This window comes from Leptopilina boulardi, unplaced genomic scaffold (genome assembly GCF_019393585.1).
Source record: "Leptopilina boulardi isolate dan_hultmark-lab unplaced genomic scaffold, ZJU_Lbou_2.1 LbouV2_379, whole genome shotgun sequence".
Classification (NCBI taxonomy): domain Eukaryota; kingdom Metazoa; phylum Arthropoda; class Insecta; order Hymenoptera; family Figitidae; genus Leptopilina; species Leptopilina boulardi.
In genome coordinates this window covers 586,570-602,942 of record NW_026137950.1, presented here as the reverse complement: position 1 = coordinate 602,942, position 16,373 = coordinate 586,570, and the positions used below count along the sequence as shown (strand labels likewise).

The window sequence follows — 16,373 nt, the reverse complement described above, 5'->3', positions numbered from 1 at the left end:
AGAGATATTAATATGTCAATTTTATATATTTTTGGACACTTTTTGGTACTACCATAAAATTTCAAGTTTTTGGAACTTGATACATTTTTCTTGTTTTTAAGGTTTGTGTTAAACAGTGGGACACCTATTATTAATTATTAAATAATGAATAATTGTTTCAATAATAATATTCTGCTTCATACTTTGTAAATACATATACATGTTTTGCATTAAATAACGTTAACAAATGTTTCAAAACACTCATAATTTAATAATATTTTAAATTTTTATAATTTTCTATTACATTTCATTATGTACTCCGAGTTAATCTTCATTAACAAAGGTTCTATTGGCCAAGGGTTGGTACATCTTTATTTTTGTATATAATAAATGTGAAAAAAGAAATTATTACCTGGGTCCTCAGAGTTAATCCTCATTAACAAAGGTTCTATTGTCCAATGGTTGGTTCTTTTGTGGTATTTGTTCCGGGGTTTTAATACAGGTATAAATACGTATATATGTCATTTATAATGAACTACTGATTACTCATATAAGAGTGTCCTTTTTGCACTTAGTGGCTGATCAGTAGTTACTGATTCATAGTTACTCATAGTTCTCTCATTCTTTTGGATATTTGGTACTTTTATTGGATAAAAGGCAAAATTAATTATATTGGATTAAAGTAAAAATTGGTTATATTGAATTAAAGGAAAAATTAGTTATATTTAGTAAAAGGTAAAATTAGTTGTATTGAATTAAAGAAAAAATTGGTTATATTTAATAAAAGGCAAAATTGGTTATATTAGAGAAAGTGAGCAAAACGGTTAAAGATATTTAGATTTTCATGCATCAAAAATAAAATTAAACGAAGTATAATATGGCCAACATAAAAGAGTATGTTATTTTAAGTGATAAAGATTTAAAAATTATTGAAAATAGAAATAAATTGTTAAATTACATGCATATGTACAAATATGAAGATTTATTAAGAAAAGATTCCAATTCTTTTTTTAATATGCAAAGTGCTTTGTATGTACAAATTCTTGATTTTATTGTCCCAATTAGAGACGGTGATAAACATATTTAAATACTTTTTAGCGGTAATAACAATTATGGTCACTGAATTTATGTCTATTACTATAGAGTAAGGCTTTATATTTTTGATAGCCTTAATAAGGGGTGTTTAAATGTGCAGCAAATAAAATATTTAATTAGATTGTTCCCTTTTAAACCAACAGTAGTTTTTGAAGCTGTTGATCAACAACCTTTTGGTAGTGTTGAGTGTGGAGTACATGCAATAGCATTTGCAACATCTATATTATTTAACGTAATGCCAAACCGTGTAAATTATGAAACTGATAATAACAAAATGAGAAACCATTTTAAGTCAATGTTTGAAAATAATTGCTTAAATCATTTTCCGACAGTAAGAACGTCTCACAATAGGAATTCGATAATAGAGAATGATTAGAACCGTCTTTTCATAAATTGAACTCAGGAACATAAAAATTATATTTTAAACTATTGTTCTGTTTTTAATACTTTTCCCAGTAATAATATTAACAGAGTTCTATTAACACAAGAGTTAAAAATTAAACATTCTTTAAATGACACTAGTGAAAAGAAAATAATTCGTACAACTTATAATACTGTGAACAAAATTTTACCACATGAATATTTAACAATGAAAACTTTTCTGAGTAAAGAAAATGATAAAAAGATAAATCGAGCAATTAAAGAGAAGGGAAGAAAAAGGAAGGCAAGGCGCGAAGTTACATATGAGCAGTAAATAATAAGACAGGAGAATGAGAGATTGAGAAAACGTAATCGTAATAAAACAGAAATAAAAAAGAAAGAGCGCAAAAAAAATTTGACATGCAAAAAAAAGAAATTATCTATAAAAACTGAAGATGGAAAGAAAATACGCAAGGATAAAAATTTGGCATGTAGGAAAAGAAAAATATCAATGGAAACTCAAGATGAAAAGAAAGTGCGTCAAGAAAATAATTTGTCATGTAAGAAGAAAAAATTTTCTACGGCAACGGAAGATGAAAAGAATGTGTGAAGAAAAGAATTTGACATGTAAAAACGATAATCGGAATAAAAAAAGTGCAGGAGTTGCAATAATGTCTTTTGAAGATTTAGATGAAAGTAAAGTACCACAGAATTATTTAGGTTTAATAAATGTAGAATGTAAGTTTTGTAACGCGTTACATTTTTTGTGTGAAAGACCGTAACATAGATACATCACGGAGGAATGTCCCCGTGAAAAGGACATTATGATATGTTAATTATCTGAGCCAATAATGACAGCGCGATTCTGATAAAAGATATTAAAACACTTTAATGAAATGAAAAGAAACTTGTTTATTATTAGAAACATTAAAAATAGTACAAAAGCAAAAAAATACTCTCCGTGCGCACTCGTCACGAGACAAAACAGTTTTATAGATAAAACAATCGTAGTACAGAAACTACTTAGCGACGACAGCGCCACTGGCTGTTCAGTAAACTGATTCAAACAAATGACAAAATACTAAATTGCATCTTTTTCAACATGATATCGCCTGAATGTCACAAGAATATTCCCGGTTGATATCAGCTTGACATTCAAGGAATATTCCGTGCTACTTGGGTGGTAGATCCAATATAAAGAAATTTTTTTTTACATTTCTAATATTAAATTTTTTTGAAAAAAAATGAATAAAAAATATGGTTAATGCATACTAGCAACGTAGTCGACCGCTTGCGGACGACAAAGTTGCTAGTTATTAAATAATGGATAATATAACTGTTGTTGGTCTCAAGATTGATAATAATAATCATTTGATAAGGGACAAAGGACGCATATTGTGTACAGTGTTAAATGAGGATGGTGAGGATCGAATATAGCATGAAAATCATATCACTTTCAATTATTTATTATTGTTTTGTATAAACTTACTAAAAATATTAGTCATACCGTTTGTGCCTCAAATTAAAAAACTCTTAGAGCACATCTTTCAATTTCATAGAATTAGTATAATTATGGTACATTTTCTTCAATATTAGGTTCACAATCAGATGCTTTTATCAACGAATCTCACCTTCAGCAATTAATGCCAAAGGAGAATATTGCGGATGACAATGTTGTTACTGTCGATGAAAAAGAAGATTTTTCAGAAGAAGATGACGCAGAAGAAATCTGCCCACAGTCTCTTGATGGAGGTTTTCATTCTATTCGTTTTTTGTTTTCTTATAGTTATAACACTAAAAGCTACATTTTTATTTTAAATCCGTTAATAGTACTTGGAATACAAAATTATTCTCATAAATTTTTTTAAAATTCTTGTAAATGATTCAATTATTATTAAAAAGTTTAAAAGAATTTTTCACAAGAATTCAATCATTATGTCATGAAATTCTCCAATTCAATTGTTTTATTATATAAAATTCAATTATTTGCAATTTCTACTATTTTAATAAAATTTCACAAAAAAGAATTAAACCATTTAAAAAAATTTTATAAACTATTAGCAAAAATTAAACTATTTTCACAGAAATTCAATTATTTAGAATAAAATTTTCATAAAATTCTCGGAAAAAAATCCATTATTTTTTAAAATGTTGATAAAATTTGTTTATAAGAATTAATAATTATATTTTTAATACATTTGTATTTAAATAGGGTAGCTGTACCAATTGTCGAGGATTTCAGACAACATGTTACTTTGATATATTTTTTCTCAGCAGTAAATGCACTTAATTAATATAGAAAATAATTTATCTATAAACGTTTGACGTTTGATAAACAAACAAACACTTAACCTACATTTTATTAAATTTTTTTTCGTTTGAATCATCTACAAATGGTAGATTACTAAAAAAACTGATTACATCAATTTTCGAGTCAATACCTTGAAGAATGGAACTGACATATAATATGGAACCATATACCGATGATTTCCTTTTAAAATGTATATTAATTAAATTAATTAATTAATTAAATTAATATTAATTATAAAATATATCAAATATTTTTTTAAACAAATACATTTACATATAAAATTAATGTATATCTTGTACAATATTATAGTAATAATTTCGTACATAAAAAGTAATAACAAACACGTTAATTTTAATTTCTAAAATTATGTTCTATACAATTTGAAGTATTAAGAAAATAGCGAATCGAATAAATTTGAGAGCAGTGAATTATAATTTTAATAAAATAATTATTTTAGTACAGTTAATATAAAATTTTATTATGTAAGCATGCACTTGAAAATATAAAGATTATTTAGAAATTATTTTTGGTTTTAAATATTCTATATTATAGTATTTATCTGAAAAAAAAATATTATAATCATCGACAATTGGTGCACCCTTGGTAATTTGTACAGCTACCCTGCTTCGAAGAATTTAATTATATTTAAAGTTTTTAATAAAAATTTACCAAGATAATTCAATTACTTAACCGTTTTTTAAATTATTTACAAGCATTCAATTATTTTCAAAAGAAATAAACTTTCTCAGAGAAATTCAAGCATTTAAAAAAATGGTAATAAAATTTATTGCAAAAATTCAATTATTTTCATAAACATTAAAATTCTTCGCAGCTTGTCGAAGTTACTCGAAAAAATCAATTATCCGTCAAAATTTTAATTAAATTCCTTATAGGAATTTGATTTTAAGAAATAATCAATTAAATTCAATCAATTAATTATTTTTTTATTTAAATAATAAAATTCTCGTTGAACTTTCTAACTAGAATTGAGTTAAAAAATAGTCTTTTGAAAAATTCTAATAAATACTTTCTAATAAAATAAATATATAATAAAAACTTTTTATAGACAGTGAAATTCTCCTAAATAATTTAAAAACATTAAATGAAAATTGCAATTAATTGAAAACTGACTAATTTAATAGAAATAAATTTTTTATTTTAAAGAAATTTATTTTTTTACTTCTAAAATTTTTTTTGAATATAATCGTATTTTTGAAGAATTCTTACTAAAAATTTGAAAAATAATTGAATTTTTGAAAAATTTAGAACTGTAGTTATTATCAGTATAAGAAAAGCAAGTTGTAATTCCAGATATCTTTTACATGAACATTTTGCTTACTGATTAATTCTTTATGCAAAGAATAAGATTTTGTTATTGATTTTCGAAAAATAACATTCTTTTTTCAATTTCATAATATTAATAATAATAAAATTTACTATTTTAGCACCTGAAAGCGGAAGGAAATGGTCGTCCGATAACGTCAAAGCGTTAATAATTTCCTACGAAGAAATTTGGGAAAACCCAAATAACAAAAAGAAATTGCCAAAAGCTCTATGGGAAATGGTAAAAAATAAAGTTAATGAAATGGAACATTGCAATTATACAAGCAAGGATTGTTCGGAGAAGATGAAGAGTTTGAGGAAAACCTTTAAAAACCAAAAAAAGAAGAGGGAAACATCGGGAAATGGCAACACTAGTAATTGGGAGCATTATGAATTAATGAATAATTTCATGTTTAAGAAGCCGGAAATAACGCCAGTGGCAACATCTTCGAATCTTTCCGGCTTCAAAAAAAATAATTTAAAAGACGTGGGAAAACGCAATATGGACTCATCTAGTGACGAGGAAAATCCTTCTGTTAAACAACGGCGTAAAAAAAAATCTGTAACGGACACTGAAAAAGTTTTACAATTTTTAAAAGAAAAAGAAGAAAGAAAAAATAAATTTATGGAAAGATTTCTTAACATTTTAGAAAAAAAGTGAAAAATTTTTATGTTCTAATACACTGAAAAAAAAGTTATTTGATTCAAATACCGGATTACTTGACTATTATCAAATAAATATTGACTTGAATCAAATAATTTTTATTTGAATCAATTATTCCAGTATTTGACTCAATTACTTCAGTATTTGAAGCAAATACCATTTAAATGATTCAAATAAAAATTATTTCATTCAAGTAAATATTTATTTGATAATATTCAAGTAATCCGGTATTTGAATCGAATAAATTTTGTTTTCAGTGTAATATATTTTTTCTTATATTTTTTAAATTTGATCGTCGTTTGCGAAAATTAATAAAGTAAATTGATAAAAATGAAGTTTCGGAAAATTTTATTTACAATTTTAACAAATAAATTTTTAAAAATATTTTAGTTATATTTTTTAAAAATATTTTAATTCTAGTAAGGAAGTAATTACAATTTATTAAATCATTGTTCCTAAAATTATATATATATATAATTAAATGTGTATTTTTTTAATAGGGAAGGCAGTTTACTGCCATAAAAAAACAATTACATTGTTTTTTTAAATGTTTCACTTTCTCATGTCAATGGCGAAAATAATACTGTATGCGGCTCGCACGTAACAATTTTTAGGTTCGGAAAATTTCAGTACTCGCTGTCTGTGAGACTTCGGTTCGACTTGACTCGCTTCCTAGGTGAAAATGATCGTCACGAATGACGTCTGGAATTCGTCCAGATTTCTTGTCGAATTCTGGAAAACGCCGTGAGGCAATTTGAAGCAAAATTCGTTCGTAATTTAATCGGAATTCGTGCGATTTTGTTCGCAAAAACGGATACGCAAAAGATTTTCGACAAAATTTCCAACCAAATTTTGTACGGTATTCGTTGGAATTATTTAAATAAGTTTGATAGGAATTCCGCACTGTTATTTGCTGAAATTTTTTTTTAAATATTCGCCCACTTTTCCTACCGAATTTTTTACGGTATTCGTGCGAATTACTAACGAATTCTTTAAATAGGTTTCGTGTGAATTTCTACAGGAAATTGATAGGAATTCCGAAGGGCATTATTGCTGAAAAATTTTTTTAAAAAATATTCGCCCACTTTTTCGACTTATTTAAAGAATGTGTTAGTAATTCGCACAAATTACGTACAAAATTCGGTCGGAAAAGCGGGCGAATATTTTTTATCTTCCCGCTTTTCCGAACAAAATCGCACGAATTCTGATTAAATTATGGACAAATTCTGTTTCAATTCGCCACACGGCGTTTGTCAGAATTCGACAAGAAATCATAACCAATAATTTTTTGTTTCTAAGATCCCTTTGCTTCAGATCGCGTCATATTTAATTTTCACAGAGGTTTAACTTTAAATTAAAACTAATAATTTTACTTTTATAACTCAATTAATTCTTATCTTCAAATAAGATTTAACTTTTACTTTGTGGAATTAATAAGCCAAAAGTGTGAACATAATTCATTTTTCTCAATTTTTTAATTTATCACGTGTACTTAGTTTTCTATTCACTGGAAATTTTTACAATTTTCCCAGAAAATTTTAATGTTATACAAAGAATTATGAAAAATCATTGTTTTAATTTAATTATTACTTAATTAATAAATTAAAATTAATACTTTTAGTATATATCATTGCTTTTGTTCTTATAAGGAAATATTTTCTGCTAATCATAAAAATGACTCAACAACAACTTTCAACGAATCAGAGTCAATGATGACAAATCGACTTTTAAAATTTGATTGAGAACCTTCAACGCCTCCGGGGCGCCACAGGTCATACATCTCGTAAACACCCTGTGTTTACTATTGAGATCACGTTAAAAAATTGAACTGGAACAAACGGGAAAAAGAAGAAGATGGCGCTTTAACTTAAGGCACAATAAATATATATCAACTGCTACTTGGATAATTTGATCTGTACACATTTCGCGCGAATTTTAAATCCAACGCTTCGAAATAGAATTTGTCACGTGTTGAAGACAGCACCTTTCCAAACCTGAAACCATGTTGTATGGGGGAAGAGGTACTGGCTTCATCACGTGACAAATTAAAGAATACCAAAAAGCAGATGTATTTTCATGTTAATTAACTTTAATGTGTTAATGTATTAAATTTCTCTTCTTTCTCAGAATAATAAAATATTGCTGAAAAACTAAAACAAAGTCTAAAAGTTATATAAAAATGCACATTTTTTCCACCTAGAAAGAGTAGTGAATGATTATTTATTAATCGCTAAAAATACTGATTTTAAAAGTTGTTGTCTGACAACTAAACTTTTCTACCATTAATTATGTATATATGTATTTTTGTAATTAAAATGAAATAATTAAGTAAACGAAAAGCACATTCTCAGCAGACCATCTCTTATTAACGAGGAATGAATCTGCAAAATATTTATTAATAATATAAACAAAATTTAAAAATTACCGTCAACTGTCTGCATTTTTATCTCAGACAATGAAATGTGAAAATTCGAAATTTTTAAAGTCAGAACATTTTGGAAAGAAAAATACATTTTTTTCTATCGTTTTCCTTACTTATTTCCATTATTATATTATTACTGAAAAAATGAATAAAAAACCATTCAAATTTAAAGAATAAGAAATTTTTTCATCGTTTTTTAAAGAATAACTTAAGAAAATTAAAATTTGCTGCTTTACATTTTTATTTTCAATCCCAATAGTATTATCTATTTAATTTCTAAAAAGAAAAATATTCGTTAACTTCAACTTTCCGCACTTTAGAAATAATTTAAAATATTAAAAATATTAGTTTAAAAGCCAACAGTATATTTTACAGAATACGTAAATGAAAAATGAAATTTATAAATGTTAATAATTTATTATAAAGAAAATAATTATGCGCAAAACCTGGATTCGTAAGGTGGCAAAAACACGTGGTCCTGTAGTGGGCACACTGAATCCTTTTATGGATTAAAAAAACACTTAATTGCTTCCTCTTATTTGTAAAATGTCTAAAGTTTATTTCGGGAAACAGAACTTCACAAATCACACTGTAATTAATCGCGACATTAGCTTATCAAACGCGCCCGTCCCGTAGGTGCAACAATGGCGAACGATGGCATGCGTACTATTGAAATCACGTCGAAGGAATGAATTGGAACAAACAGGAAAAAGAATTAGATGGCGTTTCAAATTAAAACGCACTGAATATACGTATATAAACTGCTAATTGGCTAGAAACTGATACATTTTTGGCGCGAATTTAAAAACCAACACTATGTAATAGAATTGGTCACGTGATGATGCCGGCACCTATCCCCCACTGTATCGCTCGTGGTTTGACGGAGAGGTGCCGACATCATTCCTGGTGTTGGATTTCAATTTCACGCGAAAAGTGTAGCATTTTCTAGTCAATTAGCAGTTTATACACCTATATTAAGTGCATTTTAATTTGAAACGCCATCTACTTTTTTTTCCTGTTTGTTCCAATTCAGTCCTTCGACGTGATTTCAATAGTACACATGCCATCGTTCGCCATTGTTGCACCTATGGGACGGGCGCGATTGATAAGCTAATGTCGCGATTAATTGCAGTGTGATTTGTGAAGTACTGTTTCCCGAAATAAACTTTAGACATTTTACAAATAAGAGGAAGCAATAAAGTGTTCTTTTAATCCATAAAAATAAATATCAAGTAATTATCGTCTATTATTCAAGGATAGGATTTAGTGTGCCCCCTACAGGACCACGTGTTTTTGCCATTCTACGAATCCAGGTTTTGCACATAATTACTTTTCTTATAATAAATTATTTACATTTATAAATTTCATTTTTCATTTACGTATTCTGTGAAATATACTGTCGTCTTTTAAACTAATATTTTTAATATTTTAAAATATTTTCTAAAGTGCGGATAGTAGAAATTAACGATTATTTTTCTTGTAGGAAATTAAGTAGAAAATACTATTGGGATTGATAAACAGAAAATAAATTAAATAATTTAATTTTTTATTTCCCAACTGCTGATTGTAAAAAATGTTTACTTTTTACTTTCCATTGTATGAGACAAAAATACTTTTGGAACAATGTGTAAAGTGTACAGTAATTTAAAAAAATTGTTCTTATTACCACTCAACCCAAATTTTGTTCTAAATATTTGACATTTCCATTTTTTGTTACTATAAGATCGCGTGTTGAGAATGTGTTTAACGTTTTATTTGCGCGGTCAGTTATATGTGCTTAGTCTTTTTCCTTTCTTTAGTTTCGTGAATAACAAGAAATATGGCAAACAGAGATGGCAATTTAAGGATTTTCCAGGGACAAGTCTTTGACAATTATAAATATACCATCAAATTTCGCAAGGCGGATGCCATGTAAGTTAAACAGAACTTTATGTATGTTAATGGGTCGTTCATACATAATTACTTTACGCTATTTTATTTCATTTCGTACCCTCTCATTTTTCATGTGACATTGCTGCATATTTTTAGCAACATTTTTCCTACTGGTTTTTTAAAGATAGTTTAACCATCTGTTTATTTTAATTAATTTAAACTTAATTTAATTTTAATTTCATTCTTTAATTTAACTTACTGGCTTCATTCCTTTCAAAGTGTAACTTTAATTTATAAAGGACTTTAATGTATAAATCGTTTACATTTAAGTATATATTATGTATTTTTTCTAAAATTTCAGTTATTACACTTGTACACGATATAAAAGCGGCACTTGTCGTGCACGGGGTGTATTGAAACATAATGTATTCAATTTATTAACTGAACATACACATGGACCAAATTTGCATGAAATAAAAGAACAAGCTTTTAAAGAAGACCTTTATCGGACAGTAACTGGTAGTGCTGAGCGTTTTAGGAAAATCTATGATTCTCTTCGTCCTAAGTAAGTATAAAGAATTAATCTCATACATGATTGAGGGGTCACATCCCCAATATTATTTATCTTACATGCTTTAATGGAGATCTGTCTAAGATAGAAAGCGACAATTAAGTTGACATCAATTTTTACTATTATTATCAGTGAAAAATATTGTTAAAAAATTTCACGATTTTTTAATTATTAATTAATTGCAATAATTAATATTATTATATTTTATTAAATTAATTTACTTGTTTATTAGATTTTATGCATTTTTTATTAAATTTCTATTTTAATATACGTCAATTTGACGAAAGTTGCAAAATTTCTCCATTTAATGATAAAATGTAAAAGATATTTATGTATTTTAATATTAGAACAAACAATTTTTACTTCAAATTAAAAATTGTCAAAATTTACCATTTATTTTATTTGATTTCTTATTAGTTTTTAATATTATTACTAATAAAAAAAATTTTATAATATAGCCTCTTAGATGCTTCAATTAGCGTACCTTTTGGGCGCGTTGAAAACTCAATGCATAAATGGCGAAAACGAAATCGACCTCCCGTTGTTCATTCATTACGTACCTATGTGGAAACTGTAGACCGCGAAGAGTGGCAACATTTACTTGAATGTGATCAAGGAAGAATGAGTGTTTCACATGTTGCAGCTGCTAATTCGTCGGAAGCAGTTGTAATTTTCAATCCAGAATTCGTTCGCAAAGTTGCAGTCAATGGATTTTTCTTCATGGACGCAACATTTAAGGTTACACCAACTTCAGTTGGTGCCCACCAGCTTATGACAATCATGTCAAAGAAGGTTAATAAAGTAAGTTTCTTTATTCCATTCATTTTCTGTATTTTATACCATATAAAGTAGGATTTATTTTGATGTTAGGTTTAATGTGAATATTATACTTTACTAATTCCACATAAATATTAATTCACTATTATCAATTTCAAATAAATATAAATTCTGACTTTTAAAAAGTATAAATTTTTTTCAAATACCAATAGTTTAAAAATTTACGAATTCAAAAACGTAGAATATTTTTCTATTTAAAAGTTTTTAATTAAATTTTACTTGTCACCTGTTCCTCAGTGTAATAATTACTATTTTCTTGAAAAGTGCTTCAATTTTTCTTCACATATATAAAAAAATAAAGAAAGAGAAAATTCAATACTATTAAATTTGTAATTGTTTGTAAAAAAGCAATATTCAGTGTAGTTCCTATAAGAAAATTATTATTGCACTAAGTTTAAAAATTACAGGGTAGCGATTATGTATTTTGATTTACCTTTGACGTCAAAGTCATTTTCAATTTGACGTAAAAGTTATTTTCATTTTGACTTCGTAGTCAAATGACATTTTACATAGTTTTACGTAAAATGATTGTTTTGATTTGTCAAATTGTAATAACCACAATTTTGAAGTATAATTACTTTTTTCCCTTTATTAAGAATTTAAGAATAAAAACTTTATTTAGGAATTAAATGATGAAAAAGTGAAATAAGTAATTTTAAAAAGATCAAGACAGCATTACAAGGATTTTTAAAAAAACAGAACTAACTTTAACAAACTAAGTAAAAGTAAGAGGTTAAAAAAATTTTAATTTATGAAATATAATTAAAACATTAATATTATTTTATTTATTTATTGACATATGTTAAGAGGAAAAATTGAAAGAATTATTTACATATTACTATTTATATATATAATTAATTACAGTTTAAATAAAATTAATCGTTAAATTTTATTTACACAAATATAAATAACAGTCTCGTTGCTGAATTTATGTTTAGGAATTAATTGCAATTACATTATGCCAAAAAATTGAGTATTTTTAATAATAATTTATGTTGAGCATTTTCTATTTTAAATTACATCAATAAATTATGTACAAAATGTCAATTTGCTTAAAACAGTAGGAAACTAATTTAAGTTAAAATTATTTTAGGAAAAAAATATTTCATCGGTCAAATGTAAGTAATTTTATATGTTTTGAATTATCTTTTAAACGACATAATTTCTTCTTTAGTTTTTGATTTTTTTGTTTATTTCATTCTGACTACATTTATAAAAATGAAAGTAAGGCATTATTCAAAACAATTATAACATATCCCTGGTTTCAACATTAAAAAATACTTACCGTTCACAGATGAAATAATTTTTTATTAAATAATTTTTACCTAATTATTAATCTTTTAAAAATTCCTTAATTATACCGGTTTTTTAACTGTTTAAAATTACTTACTTTACTTTTTTATAATTTAATTCCTAAAAAAATTGTGGATATTACAATTTGACAAATCAAAACAATCATTTTAAGTAAAACTACGAAAAATGACATTTGACTACGAAGTCAAAATGAAAATGACTTTGACGTCAAAGTTAAATCAAAATACATAATCGCTACCCAGTTAACCTTTTTCAAAGATATAGAATTTCTAAAAAATAATAAAAAATTTTCAGAAAGAACTGTATTTGTTTTCAAAGCATCTACTTCAATTTTTCTAACTGCAATTTATTAAACATTTATTAATTAATATGTTTAAGTAAAATTAAATTTTTTTAATGTATTTAACTTTTTTCTAAAAGAAATGAAAATATTAAAAATACTTTTGTAATCAAAATCAACATTTTCAAATTAAGTAAATTTGATAAAACTTAAAATTTATTTAGTACAATTTTTGTTTATTTTTGAATTTTCATCTATGAGAAACATTATAGGTAACTTATTTTGAACATTTTTGATTAACTTCCGGCCGAATATAGTTGAATGTAGTGTGATTCCATTTAAAATTATAGTTTCTGTAAAAAATGAAGAAAAATTTTGTAGAAAGTTTTTAAAATTTCTATTTTTCGAAAAAAAAAATTTTCCAAACAATTTAATTATACTACAATGTTAATAAACCTTAAAATACATATTCCATTACCTTTTTAAATAATTATTCTATCTCCCGTTTTTGATAAAATTTGTATCTGTTCAACTTTTCAAATAAAATAAGATACCGTAATCACAGTGAATAATATAAAATGAAATTATCCATTGTTTCTTAAAGGCCATACCCATTATTTGGGTTTTAATGTCAAAGAAAACGACAGAAGCTTACAAATCCGTATTTCAAGAAATTAAGAGGTTAATACCTGAATTTAATATGGAAGAACCATTGACAGATTATGAACCTGGATTACAGAGAGCTTTACGGGAGGAATTTCCTGGAATAATACTGCATGGATGTCACTTCCATTATTGTCAAGTAAATAAATTTTCTTTTTTGCTAACGTAAAGTGCCAGTGAAATTTACCCTTTTAACCCACTGAAATTTAGGTTTTTGATAGGGAGCGTTCCCATAGATGAAATTTTTTTATGGGTTATTTTAAAATCTAAAATTATTTACAATTTTATTTAAATTTTGATAATATTATTTGTGACTATTTTAGACTTTCAGTTTCTTGCAAAAAATAAAGCTTTTAAGAACTCATCTGATTGTTTCTTCAGAATAAGTTTTTACAATTGAGCCACTGGATTCTAGAAGGGCACGTAAATTTTTTCGGCCGGAAAACGAAGTCCCCTGGACACTCAACATTTATTTTTCGAATTTTAATATTTTTCGAGCATATTCTTATACAGAATTCGATTGCGCATCTTTTTTTCTTAATAAAAAACTTTTCATCTTTTTCCGGTTTCGAAATATATGAGAAAAACTGGATTTTTAAAAATGAAAATTTTCATTTTTTTTTACTTCAACTCGCGACAGCTCAGACAATTTTACGACTTTCTTAATGAAACTAAAACAAAAATACGTGTTATTATATTCTACGAGTGACTAACAAAGAAAAAAGTTGTTTTGATTAAAAATAAAAAAGTTATTAATTTTTTATTGAGAACTGCAATTTTCACTCTGTGAGGATTTTTCGTAAATTTTCAGCAGCAACAAACTTCCAGTGAGAAAGTTGTTCATTAAGGCCCAAAGAAGTTTTCTGGAAAGTTACAATGCAATTGAACAATTAATAACAAAACAGACCTCAGATTCGTAATCAGCGATCACAAAACCCCCCGAGAACTCATTTTGGTGTACTTAGCTCTAATTACTAAAATTTTGTCCGCCATATTGGACCCGTCATTTTGAATTTTGAAAAACTGACCTCGAATTCGTAATCAGCATTGCAGTTGACAGCTGTCAAATAAGCTGTCAACTTTGCTGAAAAGTAATCAATTTTTTCAAAAATGAAACAAAACTTTTTTTAGGTCTGCTGGTAAAAAATTTTAGATAAAATTTATAATTTTTTTATTTATAATATAATTTGACAGCTGTCAAATAAACTGTCAAGTATGCTGAAAAATGATTTGTTTTAATAAAAATTTAAATAAAAGCTTTTTGTGGTATCATTGCCGACGAATTTGATGTTAAGTTGGATATTTGACAATTAAAAGCTGTCAAACCTGCTATCAACTTTTTTGAAAAGGGGCTTGTATTAATTAAAATTAGTAAAAGGGTTTACGATGTCGCTGATCTCGAATTAGATTTTGAATTGAAAATTTTACATTTATTTATTAACAATAAAATATTACAAAAAGAAAATAAACAATTATTATAGTCGAAAATTTATATTTTTTATTAATTGTAATAAGAATATTGGAAATGAATTTTAATTTAATTTGAAACTAAATTTTGAACATTTTTCTAACGATAAACTTTAAAATTGATTATAAAATATTACAAAGTGTAAATCAACAATTATCGTAGTGGTAAGTTATGTTTTATTAATTGTAATGGTAATATTTGAGCAATTGGCGAAACTAAATTTTAAACCTGTTTCCTCCATTTTTACTTCGTCGCTTGAAACGTTTTGATGATTTAACTCAGTTTTTGTAATATCACTAGACAATTTAATTATTTTAGGACTTGACGCATCGTACAAAGAACTGCCTGCGCTTGTGGACGGTTGGGAAACAATCATTCCCAGGTGGAAATATTCGCGTGAATAGATTAACGCGAATCTCGCGCAAGCATACTCGCGAGAATATCGCGCGAGTTTCGCGCTAATTTTTTACGAAGTTAAAAAATTAAATCTTTGCAGTTTACAAGCAATAATTTGAAGTTCGCGTCATTTTTCGATAACTTCTTTACGGAAGATACCCTAAAACTGTCAAAAATCAATACCTATGAAGTTAACAAAAACTAAATCGAGATCCGTGTCATATCTCGGTAACTTCTTTTCGAAAGTTAACCTCAAACTGTTCAAATTAATACCTATGAAGTTAACAAGCACTAATATAAAGTTGGTGTCTTCAATGTCATTTCCGGATAACTTTTAAACGGAAGTTAACCTGTATGTGTCAAATTAACCAACTGTAATGTTCCCAGAAAAAAATCGAACTTTACCTAATTTCTTTGTATTTCTTCACCGAATTTAAACTCAAACTGTTAAAATAAAAATTTATATAGTTGACAAGTACTAATATGAAGTTCACGTCAATTCTCGATAATTTTTTACGAAACTTAACATCAAACTGTTAAATTAACCAACTCTAATGTTCCCAGAACAAAATTGAACTTAACCTAATTTCTGCATATTTCTTCACCGAATTTAACCTCAAACTGTCAAAATTAATACCTATGGAGTTAACAAGCACTATTTAAAAGTTGATGTCTTCAATGTCATTTCTGGATAACTTTTGAACGAAACTTAACCTCAAACTGTTAAACTAACCAACTATAATGTTCCTGGAACAAAATCTAACTTAACCTAATTTCATTGTATTTCTTCACCGAATTTAATCTCAAACTGTCAAAAT

General features: G+C 26.4%; 1 protein-coding gene across 1 annotated transcript; it reads left to right on the top strand.

Annotated features, from left to right (window-relative positions):
- The first annotated feature begins 9,040 nt into the window (after positions 1-9,040).
- Positions 9,041-15,621, top strand: LOC127287980 (uncharacterized). Its single transcript, XM_051315148.1, has 6 exons — positions 9,041-9,467; positions 9,954-10,065; positions 10,388-10,591; positions 11,056-11,398; positions 13,633-13,830; positions 15,478-15,621. The coding sequence occupies exons 2-6, from the start codon at positions 9,974-9,976 to the stop codon at positions 15,619-15,621; spliced, it is 981 nt and encodes a 326-aa protein (XP_051171105.1). The 5' UTR covers positions 9,041-9,467; positions 9,954-9,973.
- Positions 15,622-16,373: the final 752 nt, after the last annotated feature.